The 20,036-nt window shown below is 36.0% G+C and overlaps 1 protein-coding gene across 1 annotated transcript in view; it reads right to left on the reverse strand.

Annotated features, from left to right (window-relative positions):
• The window catches only part of LOC117721305 (uncharacterized), a 385,095-nt gene extending 377,188 nt beyond the window's left edge, over positions 1-7,907 (reverse strand). Inside the window, 2 exon segments of the mRNA XM_076913726.1 lie at positions 7,495-7,621; positions 7,884-7,907. Of these exon segments, the coding sequence (XP_076769841.1) occupies positions 7,495-7,621; positions 7,884-7,907 (151 nt within the window).
• Positions 7,908-20,036: the final 12,129 nt, after the last annotated feature.

The raw sequence follows: 20,036 nt of genomic DNA on the forward strand, positions 1-20,036 counted from the left end.
TAAATGTTGAGCTGTCTTTCTAGGGAAAAGTAGTGGTTTTCTGGGAGTAGAGTGGATTAGCTAGGCTTTATTGCATAGCCATAACCGATTGGGTAGAAATCTGTACAGTTATTATCAAGATGAAGATATAATTTCTTAAATGGCACCAATTTACTTTGATTACAAATTTTAAGGTTTTCATTGGTATGAGTTTCTTAACGATAAAGAAGTGAGATAAATATTGTTACTCTCATAGGCATTGTACCAGCATAACACATTTAGGAATACAAGGCTTAGACCCAGTCCTTCTTTAACTTTTTTAACAGAGTTGAGAGGGTTAGCCTGTGAGTTAAGGGACTATAGCAAATTCATGGCTTGGAGTTTATTGTTAGGGTGTTTTCTATATTTTCTTTAGAAATAACTGGGTGGAGTTAACAGACAAAACTCCAGTTTACTTTACTTGGATAGTTGGTTTTCAAAACGTCAGAAGTCCACAGAATGGACGGGACAAACATTTCTCTATTAAGGTTCATTTTGATTAGAGACCTGTCTGCTCCTGACAGCTTCCTGTATAGAATTCTAAGGAGAAATTGAGCATCTTTGGAGTTACTCCAGTTGTGGTGAGACAGCCACTAGAGAAGAATTGCCTCTTTCCATCTACAGACAAATTACTGTCCAGAAAAGGACACACTTGCAGAATAGTCGACTGATTATATCTGTCTAGACAGAGTAATTGGCCCTTAATAATTCTGCATCACTAAGGTCTGTCACATGATCCTGGCCAGGAGGCAGAAGAACAGATGCTCCATCATTTTGTAGTAGAGGGAGTGTCCAGGTGTTCAGAGGTCTCTATAAATTGGATAAGGTTTAGAAGCTATGCTTTATGCTTCCCACAATTATAGTTAACCCAGTCATTCTGGATATCTGACGGGGTTGAAAACTTACAGTCTCATAGCCAATCCTGGCTATTTACCTTGAGAGAAAAGATTTGAGTGGATGGTTTTCAGCTGACATTCATTCTAAAGCCAAGGGAAAAGTCAGGTTCAGAACTAAGTCTTTTATTTAGGATATATGACAGAGGTTCTGGTTAGTGAACAAAATGATGGACTGGGTATTAGGACTATCTTGAACCTCACTGGTACAAATCAGCGTAATTATGCTCTAATTGTATTTAGAGAGAAAAGTTTTATTTTAACAAGAAGGGTGATATGTAGGAGGAGCTAAGATGGGAGAGGTACTGATAGGAAGAGAAGGAGTAAGGAGAGGAGGAGAAGAAAGAGAGGAGAAGCTAGGTGATGAGAGAGAGAAAGATGGGGGAGACAGGGAGGCAGCTATTCACGTGTCTCCACCAGTCAAAGATAGTTGATATACCTAGGTTGGGTAGTGGGTTACACCTCTGACTGAGCATTACCAAACTTATAAAGCCCTTGATTAATATTTTTTAAAAAAGTGTATAAATGCAAAAAGGAAAAGGGGGCATGGGATAGGGGTTTTCTAAGGGGAGGGGTAATGGGGAAAGGGGATGGTGTCTGAACTGTAAATAAAATATCCAATAAAAAATGAAAAATAATATGGTCAAATTTTTTAAAAATATGAAATGATACATAAAAAACTGTAAGTATATGTGTTACAATATGTGTCTAGCACATGAGAATAGAGAATTTAATAATTGTCTCATATGTTATAAAATATTCACTGAGACAGATAAAGCTTGAAGAACTTTATAATTCTTCAACATGATAAAAGTCATTATGTGCGTAAATTCATTTTTCAACCATATTACTATGTAAAAGTTTATTTAGAATTAAGTAGGAATTTCTTGACTTGATATGTGAATATTTACACATTATTTAAATTATAATTTCAGGATCCACAAATCTGAGCTTCGTTCCCTGTGGCAAAGCTCTGCCTGCTTCACTGGCAGCATGATGCCTTCCAATATAACCAGGTGAGATTCCCAATCCTCTCCCTCTACTATTTCCTGGAAAGCACAGCACCCATGAAGTCTGCCCCACCCAATCTGTGCTGCATCATCCAGTCTATAGCACTACATGCAATCCAAGATTACTGGGGCCCTCAGTAACCACAAGCTCTGGATGCTTTATTTCAGGCATAGCTATGCCGTGGACAAACAGAAGTCTGAACATATCTGGGATTACTTTCATAGCCTAGAACCCTGAAAACCTGCGGCCACCTATGGCTAAGCTTGTCTTCTTTAAATCCCAGAAGCCTGGGACTATGAGGAACTTCCAGTTGGACCTGTAGTTGCAGATTCCAATAGCTATCAGGGACTACCAGGTCTTTGAACACCAGAGACTTCAAAATTGCCTACAAACTACGAAATAACATAATTAAAAAATTTAGTGCAAATGGCACTACTAAAGCCTATCTATCATATAACACTAAGCTCTTTATTCCTGAGCAATCCCGAAGTGCAAGAAAATTACCTTAAATCTAATCTTATGAAGATGATGGAGGCCTTCTTAAAATAAATAAATAAAATATATTTACAAAGATTCACATTAAAAATAACAGAAAATTTAATTAAACAAGTACACACCTATAATGAGAATGAAAATTAATATGAAAAAGTACAGGACAATATAATCAAAGAGATAAAGTAAATAAAAACGTTAAGGTATGAAAAGGGAAATAGAAACACTGAAGAATAAAGAAACAGAGCCAAAATGGAGACAGAAAACCTAGAAAAGTGAATTCTAGCCACAAGCATCATCAATACAACATAACAGATTGAAGAGAAAATTTCAAGCTGAGAACATACAATAGAAACTCAAGTACAGAATGGTTCAATCTTTTATCTTGAAGGATAGTTTATGGTAACATCCAGGAAGGCAAGGTACAGGAGGAACTGAGCATTCTACATCTTCATCTGCAGGCAAATAAGAGACAACTGACTTCCAGGCAGCTAGAACTAGGGTATTACACCCAATGTCCAGAGTGAAACACATTCTTGAACATGGCTAAATCTCCTTTCCTAATAGAGCTACTCCTTAACCAAAGAAAATACAAACCATCACTGTGGGGAATAGACTTGAATGCAATGGTACAATAGGCAATATATTGAAGATAATAGGAATCGTTCAAGCTCTAAGGTCAACAATTTACAACTGGAATCTCCTAAAATTAAAAAAATGACTTCAAGGGAAATAATGTCATCCATAGAATGAAATGCTAGACTATAAACTGGGAAAAATACACTACCCCTACATCTGACAAATGACTCATATCCAAAAATATAATGAACTCAAAAAATTAGATAACAACAAACCGAACATTCCAATTAAAATTGGGGTAAAGAGTTAAACAGGAAACTCTTAATTGATGTTCCAATAAAACTGTGCCCTGAGTCCATCTAGCAATGAGTCTTATTTACTTGTGAGTCTCTGAGTAAAACTTCTCTTATATCAGAGTTTTGTTGTTGCTGAAAACAATCTATTGCATTTGAATTTAATATTTATAAGCTGTATACACAACATTATTTTATGTTTTATGAAAAATTAATAAAAATAATAGAGCTGAAAACAATGAATGTGAATGAGGAACTACCAGAAAACTAACAGTGCAAGTTTTCTTGTATGTGCTTAGTTTGCTTTTAAGATTTTGGTATGTGATTTATAATAGCCAGAACCTGGAAAGAACCCAGATGCCCTTCAACAGAGGAATGGATACAAAAAAATGTGGTACATTGACACAATGGAATATTATTCAGCTATTAAAAATAATGAATTTGAGAAATTCTTAGGTAAATGGATGGAACTAGAAAATATCATCCTGAGTGAGGTAACCCAATCACAAAAGAACACACATGGTATTTATTCACTGATAAGCGGGGATTAGCCCAAAAATTTGAAACAACAAAGATTCAACTACCAGACAACATGAAGCTCATGAAGAAGAAAGAACAAGTGAGGATGCCTAGGTCTTTCTTAGAAGGAGTAACTAAATACCCAAGGGAGCAAATATGGACACAAAGTGTGGGTCAGAATCTGAAGGGGGTGTTGTAGGGAAACCATCCCATCTGGGTATTCATTCCATGGGCAGTCACTAAAAATAGACGCTGATAGGGATGTCAGGATTGGAAAGCTGACAGCAGCCTGATAAGGCCGTCTCCTTAGAGGTCTCCCAGAATCTGACATACCCAGAGACAGATACCCACAGCTATCCATTAATCTGATCAAAGGTTCCTAATGGAGGAGTTAGAGAGTAAATTGAAGGAACCTTAAGGGCTGGTGGCCCCTTGAGGAGAGCAACAATACCAACCAGCCAGAGCTCCCCAGGGTCTAAACCACCAGCCTAAGAGCACATATAGAGAGACACATGACTCCAGCAGTATATGTAGGGGAGGATGGCCTTGTTGGGCATAGGTGGGAGACAAGGTCAATGGTACCCTGAAGGCTGAGCACTGAGGTGGGGGGAATCTGAGGGTGGGGAGGGGGGCTGGGGGTAGGCAATATATTGAAGATGATAGGAATCGTTCAAACTCTAAGGTCAACAATATATAACTGGAATCTCCTAAAATTAAAAAAAAAAAAAAAAGACTTCAAGGGAAATAATGTCATCCATAGAATGAAATGCTAGACTATAAACTGGGAAAAAATACACTACCCCTACATCTGACAGATGACTCATATCCAAAAATATAATGAACTCAAAAAATTAGATAACAACAAACCGAACAATCCAATTAAAATTGGGGTAAAGAGTTAAACAGGAAACTCTTAATTGATGTTCCAATAAAACTGTGCCCTGAGTCCATCTAGCAATGAGTCTTATTTACTTGTGAGTCTCTGAGTAAAACCTCTCTTATATCAGAGGTATGTTGTTGCTAAAAACAATCTATTGCATTTGTATTTAATATTTATAAGCTGTATATACAACATTATTTTATGTTTTATGAAAAATTAATAAAAATGATTGAGCTGAAAACAATGAATGTGAATGAAGAACTACCAGAAAACTAACAGTGCAAGTTTCCTTGTATGTGCTTAGTTTGCTTTTAAGATTTTGGTATGTGTGGTGTATTTACAATATCTATGTTAATTAGGTAGCTAGTTAGGGACCAGAATACAACTGTTTAGTGGAGATAAGAATGGATCAATTTGCATTCTTTACATGCAAACTTCCAGCTGAAATAGCACCATGTGTTTAAAATACTGTCTTTTTCTATTGAAAATCTTTGGCTTTTTTTGTCAAAGATCAAGTGACATAAGTTTATGTGTTCATTTCTGGGTCTTCATTTCTATTCCATTGTTCTATCTGCCTGTACAACCACCATGTGTTATTTATCACTGTTGCTCTGTACTACAGCTTGAGTTCAGGGAAGGTGATTCCCCCAGAAGTTATGTTACTGTTGAAATTTGTTTTTTCTATCCTGAGTTTTTACATAGTATAAATTATTGACCCCAAATATTCAACATGAGTATTCCTACATGTGATAAATAAATACCGCATAGTGGCTGAATATAACATTAACTAAAACAAATCACTAGACTTCCTCTACTTAAAGGATAAATGGGCTGAACAAGAAACTAGGGAAAGGACATACTGGACATGAGTCACATTATTTGTAAAATAAAGTATCTTGATGTCAACAAAACCAAGCAAGTGAAAGATCTGTACAGGAAGAACTTCAAGTCTCTGAAGAAAGAAATCAAAGATGACCTCAGAAGATAGAAAGATCTTCCATTCTCATGTAAGGAGAGGATTAACCTAGTAACAATGGCCATCTTACAAACATAATCTATAGATTCTACGCAATCTCCATAAATATTTCCACCCCATATTTTAAAGAAAGAGAAAGAGCAATCCTCAAATTTATAAACAAGCTCCTATTGTTACTATGAATAAAAACAGCAATAATACAACACTTAAAGTTATATTTCTTTTTCATTAGATCTGTGTATCACTCAGATTTCAATGGAGAACCTTAATATGTATATCAACAATGTTCAGTAATTGAGAGACTTTAAAGTTCTTAGTGTTATGACAATTTTCTTTATTACACCCTCCTATAAAGGCTCAGGTACCTATGCAGAAGATGAGAAAGAAGGATTTTAAAGGCCATATTTGGTGAATGATGCTAAATATACTGCATGTTTTTAGACACAACATGAGCAATGCCCTTGTAAACTCATTGAGAATAAGACAGTTTTCACAAGACCAGTAAAAAGGAGACAAAACACTAGCTTTAAGAAAGGTAGAGGTAGAAAATATCATCCCAGGTAAAAACATCTCTAATCTACATGATCTCTTAGAGAGGGAAAATAAGTTTTAAGTTTTATACTATGAATGAGCAGGCCTTCTGTTCAGGAAAAGTTGCCAGAACAAATCAGAATCCATGTTTGTATACATTTTTGATTTCTAATATTTTTTCTTCTGTGAGAAAGATAAAGAGAGAGAGAGAGAGAGAGAGAGAGAGAGAGAGAGAGAGAGAGAGAGAGAGAGAAGGTGAGTGACAAAGACATAGACAGAGTCAGAGATAGGAGATAGACAGAATGATTAGAGAAATCATGAGTTTAAGTTAGTATGGAAAGTGAAGGTGGTATGCAAGAAGGTGAAAGAGAGAAAAATATGAACATATATACTCTATAAAACTATTTTTAAAAAGTGAATAAATCAATAACTCACTCAAACATGAAGTATCCTTACTGATCATTCACATGTAACAGAAAAAAATGACAGCAATTCAAATGTAATACAGTGGGCTACTTTTAAAAATAGTTATAACCTTTCAAATCATCAGTGTTCAGTTAAATGATGCAAAAATCATACAGCATTCATGTTTATACTCTTTCTTTGGTTCATTCTTCTGAAATAAACTCTTAGAAATGATTTCTATTGTACAGCTTCTCTAGGCATATGTCACATCTAGATTTCTTTTGGGATTATAATCATCATATGACATATTATTTCACTTCATATTACCTGGTTCTCTTCCTTCTGTATCCTCTCTACCAACAATCCATGGTTCTTTGTTTTCTTCAAGACAGTGGATTACATTTGGATCCGAAACAGCAACACCTGTACATTCAAGTGAGCACAAAGATATACCATTAAATGTAGCTATGTGCTAGCACAGGATTTTGACATGTGGGAGAGATGGAAAGAATAAAAGATAAATGAATGACTTTTTATAGTCACTTCTTTCCTAAGTTATTCAGATTCTTCATACTGAATCCTTTCTAAAATTCTGAATTTCATTGTAAAATTAACACATCCAAAAAAGAAAACTGTAGGTGTCAAAGTACATTGACTTATAAAAGCAACAGATTGCCTTTTCAAAAAAGGTATAAGATTTACAGATCAGCACATTAAATATAAATAAAAGATAAAGGTAAATACCATATAAGCTATAAATTGGAGTGTAATCAATAATTACAAAAAAAAAAAAAAAAAAAGAGAAAGACCAGTAAATGGATGGTAGACCAAATAGTCATGGGAGTTTTAGATATCGCTACAATGAAGTGGAATTATATGGAATAAAAATATTCTTACCCACAGAAATCAGGTTATGGTAATTCTCCAACATGACATCTCTGTACAAAGCCCTCTGAGCAGAATTCAGACATTGCCACTCCTCCATAGAGAACTCTATAGCCACATCCATGAAAGTCAGTAGACCCTTAAATTAAAATTAACAGTATCCCCTTTGAGTCAATTGGCAAAAAAAATGTTAGTTAAATATACAGTTTTTGGTACCAATAGCTACAATATATATTTGATGAAATATCTGAGACAGAGAATGCTGTCAGTACTCTGAACAGTTCCAAATCTCAAGCAAAACTGATGCTGATTTTGGTGACCTTTTTGGGAAAAAATTTGTCATGATCATTTAAATGATCTAATGGTTGTCACTGAAGCCACCAGGAAACAGATATATTTACAACAAGATTTATGGCAGTACCCATATTACACTTCTGGATTATCACTAAAAATAAAATTATAATTCTTAGGCAAATGGATGGAATTAGAAAATATCATCCTGAGTGAGGTAATACAACTACAAAAGAACACACATGGTATGCACCCACTGATAAGTGAATATTACCCCCAAAGCCCACAATGCCCAAGAAAACACTCAAGGACCACATGAAGCCCATTAAGAAGGAAGACCAAAGTGTCAGTGGTTCAGTTCTTCTTAGGAGTGACAAGATATTAATGGGAGCAAATATGGAGACAAAGTATGAGACAGAAACTGAAGGAGGGACCATCCACAGACTCCTCCACCTGTATATACATCTCCTGTGCACTCACCAAAGGCAGATGCTGATGTGGATGCTAGGAAGTGCATGATGACAGGAGCCTGATATAGCTGTCTCCTTAGAAGTCTGCCAGAGTCTGACATATACAGAGGTAATGCTCACACAGCTAATCACTGACCTGATCATGAGGTTCCCAATGGAGAAGTAAAAGAGAAAACTGGAGGAGCTGAGGAGGTTTGAGGCCCCATGGGGCGAGCAAAAATAACAACCAAGCAGAGCACCTAGGGTCTAAACCACTAGCTTGGGAGCACATAAGGACACACTGATGCCTCCAGCTGTATATGTAGGTGAGGATGGTCATGTCACACAAAGGTGAGAGAGAAGTGTCTGGTCCTGTTAAAGCTGGATGACCCAGTGTGGGGAATTTCATTGGCAGGAGGTGGGAGTGGGTGGATAGGAGGAGGTAGACCCTCATAGAAGCAGGGGAAGAGGGGGTGTGATAGAGGGTTTCTGGGTGTGGGAGAAATGTTGAAAGGTGATAACATCTGAAATGTAAATATAATTTCTAATATAAATTAATTCAAAAAAATCATAATTGGGTCCGTACTACATGAAGAAATCTATTAAGTGGGTGCAGCAGTAAGAAGGCTGAGAACTATTACAATAGACCCTAAGATAAATGATTCATGAAACATGGGCCTTTCTTCACAGACAAATAATGACCCAAGTGACTCAAAGTAAAAATCAAGTATATACATTCATCTTAATCTCATGTAAACACATTTTTGCAATTAGAAAATCTTTTAAGTATTTACAAATTATGTTATCTTTTATACAAGATACACTGAAAACTTTAAGGAGACTGGTAAAAAGGAACATCTGTTTTTAGCTCACCAATGACATAACTTTCAAAAGGGTAATACTGAGAATCATATGAAAAACTAGTTATGTACATTTGAGTCAGAATAGGGAGGATTTGAAAGTTCTGAAAATGAAATACTTCTTTAAGAACAGTCAACATGCATACATTTACCTGAGAAGAAGCCATCTCTCCTTTCTCACTCAATAGGGAAAGTCTCAGTAAAGTTTACATTAAAATTTCAACTTCCAGAAACTATCTTCATGTAGAGGCAGCAGATCCTTCCTTTTTCTACTAATACTGAAGAGTAGGAAACCGGAATCAATACAGTCCAGACACTATGACTCTTGCCAGAGGAGATATGAAGAAATGATAAGCTTCTACAGGCAGAAAAAACAAAAGATTTGCATTTTCATTTACATTCACTTACCTGAGCTGTTTTGTCAAAACAGAATTGACACATCTCTTTTCAATAATGGCCAGAATCTTTGAATAGCCACAGCTGAATTGATTACTCATACCGGGGAAGCAAGAAACTTGCTGGGGCCAAGAAATACAGTGCAATAAATGCCTGCTTCACCAGGGTCTCTGCCGAGATATTTCTTCTAGCTTCCGTGTCCCATTCTAAAATTTTGTGTTTTTTAAGAAAGACCCAGTATCATATTATCTAACCTGGTCCTTTTTACAGTGACATTGCTAATTTAGGTTCGTGATCAAAATATCTATTTGACTCTTCACCATTTTTAGTGCTTCCACCCGTCACTGAAGGCAGATGAAATTCATTCTCCAAGTCTTCTATTAGCATGGTTGGCTGATAAGAGGCTGAAATTAGTTATACTACAGGCATCTTTACCAGTGTCATTTATTTTTTTACAAAGAATAAACAGTACAATGGAAGCAGACAAGTTTCACTCAGCTATAAAACTCACCCTAATGGACTCACACCAGTCTCTAGAGGAAATACTAACATAGACTCATATTGTGCCTCAAGGTTTTGTTGGAATTTTTTATTTGTTTCTTTTTTTCTCCATTTGTTCTTTAGTTTTGATATGATTTTCACATTTTATGGCTATATGACCCAGATGGGAAAAAGTTTCAGAAATGCAAGATGTAGTTCTAGTTTACAAAGAGATTTTCAAATTTTATAATGTTTATTTCTGCCTCAGGAGAAAGGACCAGGCAAATGGGGAGGGGTATTCCGAAGAGTGTAGGGGTTGGGTCATAAAGAAGTAATGGTAATCTGAGACAACTGGGTTCCCAGATGCATCTGTGGAACTTCCAGAGGGTTCTTACCAGATGATCTGAGTGGAGCAAATCTTGTATGCTGGTTCAGAATATGGTGTCTCCAGGGGCACAGATTGGTTATCAGTTTGCCATAGCAGAAAGGCTGACACATGGGTTTTATTATACTATTATTATTATTATTATTATTATTATTATTATGTTGTTGTTGTTGTTGTTAATTATTATTGTTTTTATTATTATTATTATTATTATTATTATTACCTAACTTGTAATGACCAAAATAGAAACCTTTCCAATAGGTATGGAATCAATCCCTGATATTACTAGTGATACTGTGTTAATCTTACAGGCAAGAGCCTAGTATAACTGTCTTCTGTGATGCTCTACAGAGTATCTGACTGAAACACATACACATATGCATGATCAAACATTGGATGGTGGTTGGTGACATTTATAGAAGAGTTGAAGGAAGGATTGAGTGCTCTGAAGGGAATATGAACTTAACAGAAGGAACAAGAGAGGCAACTAACGTGGACTCCTGGGAGGTCTCAGGGGCTAAACAAGCAACCAAATTAAAAAAATTTACAAGGGCTGAAATGAGGCCCCTAGTAAATATGTAGCAAACGTGCAACTCAATCTCCATGCGGCTCCCTGCAAAATTGGAATAGAATGTCAATGGAAACCAAGACTGTCTTAGGTACTTTAAAGGTGAGCTCATGCTGCATTAGACTTTCTCTGTAAAGAACGTTAGTTGCTGACTTCTCAAGTATGTCATGATTGTTAAGAAATTCAAATACAGAGGCAGAAGCTGGGATAAAATATGAGACAGAAATGTAAACTTAGGTAAAAGTAGCATTTAAGGTATAAGATGGAAAACAAAAAGAAAAGAAAAGAATAAAGTATATGCTCTCCCTAGAAATGGAAATACTAAGGTCAAACTGGAAAAGGGAACATTAGCAACATGAGGTTGACATGAAAGTGCACTAATTTGAAATGACTTCCCCAGAGACACTCAGACAAGGAAGTAGGAATGTGTATTGAATACAGACCATTACATGGTAGTGTGTTCAGAGCTTAGGTGGATGCAAGGATAAAAACTTTTTCTGTCTCTCTGTAGTTGTATTGTCAATTTTCAATTAAGAAAAACAATGGAGAAGAAATATGCAGACATGCCAAAAGAAAACACATAGGTATAAAATGTCCAAATTTTAACAGCATGTTAAACAGGACGTTTGCAGAATGTCAGCCTTGTAGACCATGTCCCTCAAATTCACACTCTGCTACTTCTTAACATGACTCTACATTACACCTTACCTTAGTTATTTTGTCATGAGTGTATGTGTGAGTGTGTCTGTGAGTTTGTATGCACATGTGAATGTGCTTGCATGTGCCCACTCACCTATGAATGTTCAGTGTCATGCCAAAGGCATGTATTTATGTCAGAAGGGAACTTGAAATAGTTGGATTTATCATATAATATAGGGTCTGGGACAAGTCATTTGATATAGTGATCCTTTAAACATCTTGCTGCTCTTATATGCTATATATTAATGGTCACTGTGAGACTGTCAAGAACACCAAATCCAGACAATATTGGAGATGCAAAGAAGTATTTGGTGACAGGAGCCTGATATGGCTGTCTACTGAGAGTTACTGCTAGGGCCTGACAGGCACAGATAATGATGCTCATAGCCAACTATTGGACTGGGCACAGGAACTCCAAAGGAGGAGTCAGAGAACAGACTGAAGGAGATGATGAGGTTTATAACTCCATAGTAGGAGCTATAATATGAACCAACAAGACTGCCCAGAATTTCCAGGTGTGACATCACCAACCAAAGAGTACACATGGAGGAATCCATAGCTTCTGGTGCATATGCACCAGATGATAGCCTTATTTGGCATCAATGGGAAGAGAAGCTCTTGGTCCTGTGAAGCCTTGATGCCCAAGTGTTGGGGAAGGCCAAGGCGATGAGGTGGATGTGGGTGAAGGTGTATGGGAGTACATTCATAGAAGCAGGGGAGGGTGGATAGGAAAGGTAATTTGCAGAGGAGAAACGAAGAAGAGGGATAACATTTGAAATGTTAATAAATAAAATATCCAATAAAAATTATTTGTTCTTTAAAAAAATAGAGAAGATTAATTTATTGTGGTGAAACTGACTTGACAGGACTAACATAAGGATAATCCAAGTTGAAAGTAGCTACCTAATGTCTTGTGTCTTTCTATTATTTATACCATGTTAGAGCCCACAATCTATAGATTTCATTACACTGAGACTGAATTTTTATCAGATCCTACATCAGACAATTCCTAGTTCATGATCTTACTAGTCTTTATTAATTGATGTTGTAGTTTGAATGTGAATCATATTTTATAAACTTGTGTCTTTAGACATTTGGTCCTCAGCTGTTGTGTTATTTACAAAGATTGTAGATCCTTAGCAGGGTAGAGTCTAGAGATTTTATATACAGATTTCTTCCAGCTTATTTTGTTCCTTAGTGAAGAAGACTGAGACCATCTGGTCATTTTCTTGTTTCTCCATTCCAGATTCAGGTAATGGAACCTCTTTCCCACTATGATGGATTAAGGCTGTTAAACTGTGAGGCAATGATAACTCTTCTTTCCTCAGATTGCTTTATATTATACTTTAAATAATTGCTGTAATTGTGCTTATTGGGGACACTGTATGTGTGACAGCATATGTGTGGAGGCTGTTGAATAATAATCAATTACTCTTCAATTTCTGTGATGTGGAGGTGATGTGTGTCTAAGTGGTTATTAAGTTGGATGCTTAACCCACAGAATCAAAATATTAATGTGGTAAAAGTGTGACTATAAAAATAGAAGAGGAAATTTTTACTGAATAGATGGCTTTACAAGAAAAGTGCCTGTCACCAAGGTTAAGACTTAAGTTCCATCTAAATGTATCACAAGGAGAGAAACTAAAATGTACTTTTTGAAGTGGTTCTCTGGCTTCTATTACTTTGCAAATGTCATGGACAAAAAGATATATTCCTCCCCCCAAAAAAAATCAGAAAAGTAGAGAATTATAGAAAGAGCAAAGAAAAAAGGGGAGAAGAAAAAGTAGATATAGTGAAATTTAGAGACAGAAAGACAGAGGCACATAAACAGATAAAAATCATGATGCTCCATCTGCATGATTTAATATCATTTTGGAGAGCATCAGGTTAGAAAGTACCAATTGTTTTCTCTTAAAGTAATTATTATTATTATTATTATTATTATTATTATTATTATTAATTATTCATATTCTAGCCATTGATCCCTGTCCCAGTCACCCTTCTATAGTAGCTCATCCCAATCCTCCACCTTCTTCCTCTGAAAAGATTCTCCTCCAAACAGGCCTGACCTCTCTATAGCTTGAACTGTCTTGGGGTATTAGGAACCTCTCCTCCCACTGAGACCAGACCATGTATTCCTCTGATGTATATGTGTGTGTGTGTGTGTGTGTGTGTGTGTGTATGGAAGAGGCCTTTGACCAGCCATTGAATTCTACCTGGTTGTATTTGGTGACTATTTTGTTTTCTAGTTAGTTTAGACACTTGGTCTTCCTATGGGTTCCCATGTCCTTCAACTTCTTCAATCCTTCCCCTAGTTCAACATTAGTGGCTCTGACTTCATTCCAATGGATGGGTGTAAATATCTGATTCGGTTTCAGTCAGTTGTATGTAAGATCAGAAGATAGCCATTACAGGCTCCTCTCTACAAGCACATCATAGAATAAATAACAATCTCAAGTGCTGCACCATGAAATGGATACAATGCTGGGCTCTTCACAAGACCTACTTTCCTTCAATCCCTTCATGATTTGTATCACTGCAGTTTTTTGACATGAACAATTCTGAATCAGATATTTTGATGTGTTTTGGTAACACTGTTCCTGCTCCTGAGGCCCTGACTATGTAATGGAGGTGAATTCTGAGTTTTCTCTCTCCATCATTGCCAGTTTTTATAAGGTCAAACACATAGTCCCAAGAGAGGGTCCCCCAAACACCCAACCCCCTGAGGCTGCATTCTGCTCGCCCTACTCTTCTCCTTGTCCTCAGCATATGTGTTCTTCTGGTCCCCTCCCATTCTCACCCAGGTCTTGCCCTCCTGCTGACTCCCATGATTATTTTCTTCCCCCTTATAACTGGGACCGAATTATCCTCACGAGGGCATTTCAGCATGTTGAATTCCTTATGATCTGTGAGTATACTAGATATTCTGTAGGTTTTGGCTAATATCTACTTATTAGTGTGTATATACCATGCATTCCAGAGTGTTCCAATCAGTTTGCAATCCCACCAACAACGGAGGAGAGTTACCAGTGTTATTCTTACTCCACATCTTTGTCAGCTTGAGCTATCACTTAAGTTTTGGTCTCAGCTATTCCTGTTTCAGTAAGAGTGAATCTCAAGTTTATATGGATTCACATTACATGATAAATAAGGATTTTGAACATTTTTTCAAGTGTTCTTGGCCATTCTTTATTCTCCTGTTGTGAATTCTGTTTATCTCTCTACATCATTTTTAATTGAGTTATTTGGTTTTTGGTAGGTTAACTTCTTGAATTTTATGAAATTTTGGTATTAGCTCTCAATTAAATGTGGAGGTCCTTAGAATTTTTTTCCCAAATTATGAGTTGGCATTTTCTCCTATTGACTGTGTCTTTTGATTTATAAGAGCTTTACAGTTATATGAATCCCAATTATATAAAAATAGATATAGATATACATATACATATACATATACATATTCACATTACTATAAACATACATGTTTGTCCATATACACAAATTTATATATACATATAATACATATATATGTATGTATATACACACATGTGTATGGATAGATAGATAGATAGATAGATAGATAGAATCATCCTGAAATTTTAGGTATTGTTTGTCTAATCTGGTTGTAACGACTTGTAGTGGATGTGTTTCAAGAGAGAGCAATCCTGTTCTCTGTTGTACCCTCAGCATGTTACAGACTAGGTCTTACTGCCTGGTAAAGGAAACACATGCTGCCTAGGAGCCAGAGTGATAGGTTTTTCAGGAACATAGAGATAGGTGTGTCTTCCAAGAAGAGAGTGGTGTAAAATTACCTCCACAATTTAGGCATACTATCATCTTACATGTTTTACATGCAGATTTGTAGAAAATAGTTAAGTGCCAATATTTGTAACAGGACAAACTGATCTAAGCTAGTTCTCAGACTATTTGAATGAGGAATATGAAGGCATTAACAATTGCAGTATGTTTCATTTGAGGTACTCACAAGAGCAGTAATGACTCAAATACAGATACATTACTTAAGCTATCCCTAGTATTGGTAACAAAATAGTACATTGGACAATGCCTCTTCTAGCCAGTCCATAGAATCTGAGCCTATTGAAACAGGTGCTTCTGTCTGAGAAACATCTAGACAGATAAGTATGATGGAGTGTCTAAGAATGACTTATTATTTATAGAAGCTTATACAAGCTAGGGAAAGAGGAACCTAGTTCATCTCATCAATTTCAAGAACTTCAGGTTTTTGATATTAACTTCCTGAGTTTTAGGAAGCCACCCTGTAGAATTCCATGCATTTAAATGAACTTCTGAGCAGGCTAGGGATGTAGCATCTCAGAATATTAGTGTATACAGTAGCATATTAAATGAAAATGTAGGTTGGAAATTTGAACTTTGACTCTTGCTATGACTGTGTCCTGGGCTGTACCATCATAAACATTCTGTTATATCCTATTGTGCCTACAATGTGTTTAAAAAGAAAGCCCCATAAGCTTATGTATTTATATAATTTTGTCACCAGTTTCTGGAACTCTATGAAAGAATAGTAGTTCCCTATGACTGGAAACACACACTTTAAGACTTCAAAATCATAAGCCAATGGCAGTTATTTCTCTCTGCTTTATGTTTGTACCTGAAGATGTGAACTTTAACCTATTTCTTTATTGTCATTCCTTCATGCCTTCTACCATGATTACTACCAGAGCAATCATAGACTCTAACCCTGTGAAACAAGAACCCCCACTTGAACTCTCTTTCTGTTTAAAGCACTTTGGTCATGGTGTCTTATCACAATAGAAGAACAATTATGCTAATGACTCAGTGCCTTAGGTAGTAAAATTGCATTAAATAGAGCCTTGCTGAACTCAATCACAAATATACTGAGACTACAGTGGATCTGAAGAAGTGTTTGCAAACTGCAGTGTGTTCAGTAATAATAAGTAGAAATGGAACATGGTGTATTTCACTGTCACAAGGCTAGAAAGGTTAGCAGCACCAAATGTTGTAAAGTAATATTGAAGTTATGCACACCATCTAAGTAAAAAATGATTTAAAATGTAAAAAACGGATTGTGGAGATTGACGGTATTGAGTACTACTCAGGTCTTAAAACTGTGCTGCATGTTTAATAACAGACCTGAATATTCTGTATGATGAAATGATATCTTAGGTACACAAAAAGCCCAATATTAGATTGTGTAAGACCTTGTCCTTACCCAGATGACTATAATGGTTAAGGTGGAATGATGCAGAACTCACAACTTATGTATATGACACAAACCACTTCACATCATTTCTCAGAGAATTCTTAGGTGCCAATGTCAGTGCTATATGAATGATTATAGTAGTGCAAATATGGATGTAAAGACATTCTGCAAAGAGAGAACAAAGAGTTAGTGATATAAAACCTGAGTTTAAACTGACAGTCCTCCTGTCTCAACCTCATCAGTGCTGACATGCTCTTATGTACTATCATGCTAGAGTGAAGCATTAACTACCCTCACAGGGATATTTTTGTTACGTGAGGGTGCCTCTTTAAACAACAGGGACAATTTCATGCCAGGGTGAAACATTAACTACATTCACATGGATATTTTTATTTCTTGAGGGTACCTCAATAAGATAAAAGGACACTGTGTTATCTTCATGCTTCCCTGATGATGAGACATACAGGGAAGTTTGCTGAGTCTAGCAATTATCCAACTGAAGATGAAGCAATGAGCATTGTTCTCCAGTCATAATTTCTGGTCATATCAACGAGGTAAATTCCAGAAGACTATAGAAATAAAGCAATTAATGGATGATAAGGTTATTGACAGAAACAGATATGTTTTTGTCTCTATTAATGGCAATTTTGAATCTGGCCCTAAAGGGTAAAGCAAGGGCCTCAAGCAGGAATGAATTCTGAAAAATATTCATGAATTCTAGCAGTGCTTGAAGGTAGAATGTGTGTGTGTGTGTGTGTGTGTTAGTGTATAAATACATTTATGTGTAGGGATATAAATGCATGTATGTAAGTTTTGATAACAATTTCAGTCTGCATTCTTAGATAATGCAGTGCAGATTCTTTTGTTTAACACAAGTTTCAAGTAGACCAAGCTGCCTGGTCACCAGTAGTAAGGATTATACATGTCTTTGTCTTCTAATTACCTAGAGTACATGAATGTACCACCATGAAGAGTTTTACCTGGGTTTCATGATACTAAGTAAATACAATTCTTCAAGCTCAATAACTAAGTATCTTACTCACTATGATATATATAATCTAAATTGATGGGGCTAAAATTTACTTTTAGGTTATGTTGTCAAATGTTTAACATGATAAGATGTATCCCATAGTTTTTCAGTTCACTGGAATAAAAGTAATATAGACTGCGAAATTTGTAAACAGGATCCAAAAATTTCTCACAGTAAGAGGTCCTAGAAAATGGAAGATTTAAGGTATATTTGATATTGGTTCTTTTGAGAGACTATAGGAAAACTTTATGACTTGGAAACTAGTTCATCAAACATGCATTTAAGAGACATAAGACAATTTCAGGTCACGAAATTGGAAAAATAGAAGACAAGTATAACAGCCATTAAAGAGACTGTGTGTCATGGCTCAAAGATTATTAATTTTTATGTTGTCACATGATCCAAAGAAAACAAAAAACAAAAACAAATGTACCAAGTCAGCTATCAGGGATTTCTTCAAAGAAGATATTAATTTAAATTATTTTCATTATGATTTCATAATTTTAGTTAGTTCTTCAACCTATTGCTGTCAATTTATTATATCTTTTCTTTCTGTGGCAGTAATGTCCATATAACCAAAACTTTATGGTAGAAAAGGTTTGTAACAGCTTACAATTACAAACTATAGCATCATTGTAAAAAAAAAAAATCACAGTGCAAAATCCTGAAGCATCTAGTTATATTCCATGCATATTTAAGAACAGAGGGAAGTAAAGTCATGTGTGCTCACTGCTTAACCTCCTTGATTTTTCTCAGCTGAACTTCTTCATTCATACACAGAACTGCTTGCCTGATCTAGCAAATGAATTTACCCATAATAGTCATTGAACACAGTTAACATAATGAACTTGGTCTTGTACAGACATAGTCATAGTCTAACTTCCCTAACAATTCCTCTTTGAACCTCTTTTTCCAAGTACTCTTGTTTTTTCCTATTTAAAAATAAATTTTAACCTTGCACATTGGTGTTTAGATTCCTAGGCATGTAGTTTGGGAGCATAAATGCACTGCACATAGGAGAAGGGGGGAACATGGAACAGGAGAAATGTAAGCTCAAAGAATCCTGTGGATGTCTACTACAGAAATTCTTTGAAATGTGCTCTTAAATAATTTGTACAGATATCATTCATTATGGAATAAATAAGATCCATTTGTTTCTTACTGTTTATAAAACATTGTGAATGTGTGTGTGTTTTTGAGCACAAAAGAAGTGCATGTATATTCTTATCTTTCTAAGTGAGTGCAAGTGTGCATTGTCACAGCTTAGGCCAACACTTTTGGTATTGTTCCTAATCTTCAATCTTGTTTACACTAGCATCTCTTTATAGGGTCTATGCACAGTGCTGTCTTGAGAGAAGGCTAGTTTCTATATGTTGGGGTTTAACCTTGTGCACTGCATATTCAGTTGTTTCTTTCTAGTCCAGAACTCTTCTCTCAGAACCGATGCTACAATTTTCATAAGTATTGACGTGTCTCCTATAAAATGTGATATAGACAATAATCCCCAATTAACTCAGATTTGATTAATGTAAAGGTGGTCAGCCTATTGATTGGCAGAGTAAATAAGTCTGGACTCTGAACTTAACCAGGCATCTGAGGGAGAACAAAAATGAAGAAAGAATGTAGAGAGAGACCATGAAACTTGAAGAGACAAAGATGATTTAGTGTGAGGTCAACAGAACAGACAAAAGGCCAAAAATGGACCACAAAGAGCCAGAAAAGACCAGATTGGCATGTGACTGGACATTTGTCTGGATAATAGCAGCATAAGAAAGTTAGACTAGCTCAAAACCTGTCCAGTGTAGGCTTGTGGTTGCACATAAGCAAAGTAGGTATTTGTGTCAGTTATTTGAGTGGTAGAATGTGAACAGATAAATATAAGTAAATTAATAACAACATCCACAAGATCCCCTGCCTCTGTTTCACATTTTGTTGTAAGAGTGCTAGAATTAGATGTGCAGTATTGTGTCTCAATTTCTATGATGACTTTAAACTCTCAATGTCTGTATCCATCTATATACTGTTTCTAGAATGACAATACCATGTAAGCCTCTCAAATGGCAAGACAAACTAGACAATAATTCTTCATGTGGCTGAGCTAGCAGGAACAATCTCATTCAAATAATCAACTTTTATGTCTAAATATTTAATGTTAGAATCATGGATTGTGACTCAAGGATGGTGATGGGGATCTGA

Source organism: Arvicanthis niloticus, chromosome 16, assembly GCF_011762505.2.
Source record: "Arvicanthis niloticus isolate mArvNil1 chromosome 16, mArvNil1.pat.X, whole genome shotgun sequence".
Classification (NCBI taxonomy): domain Eukaryota; kingdom Metazoa; phylum Chordata; class Mammalia; order Rodentia; family Muridae; genus Arvicanthis; species Arvicanthis niloticus.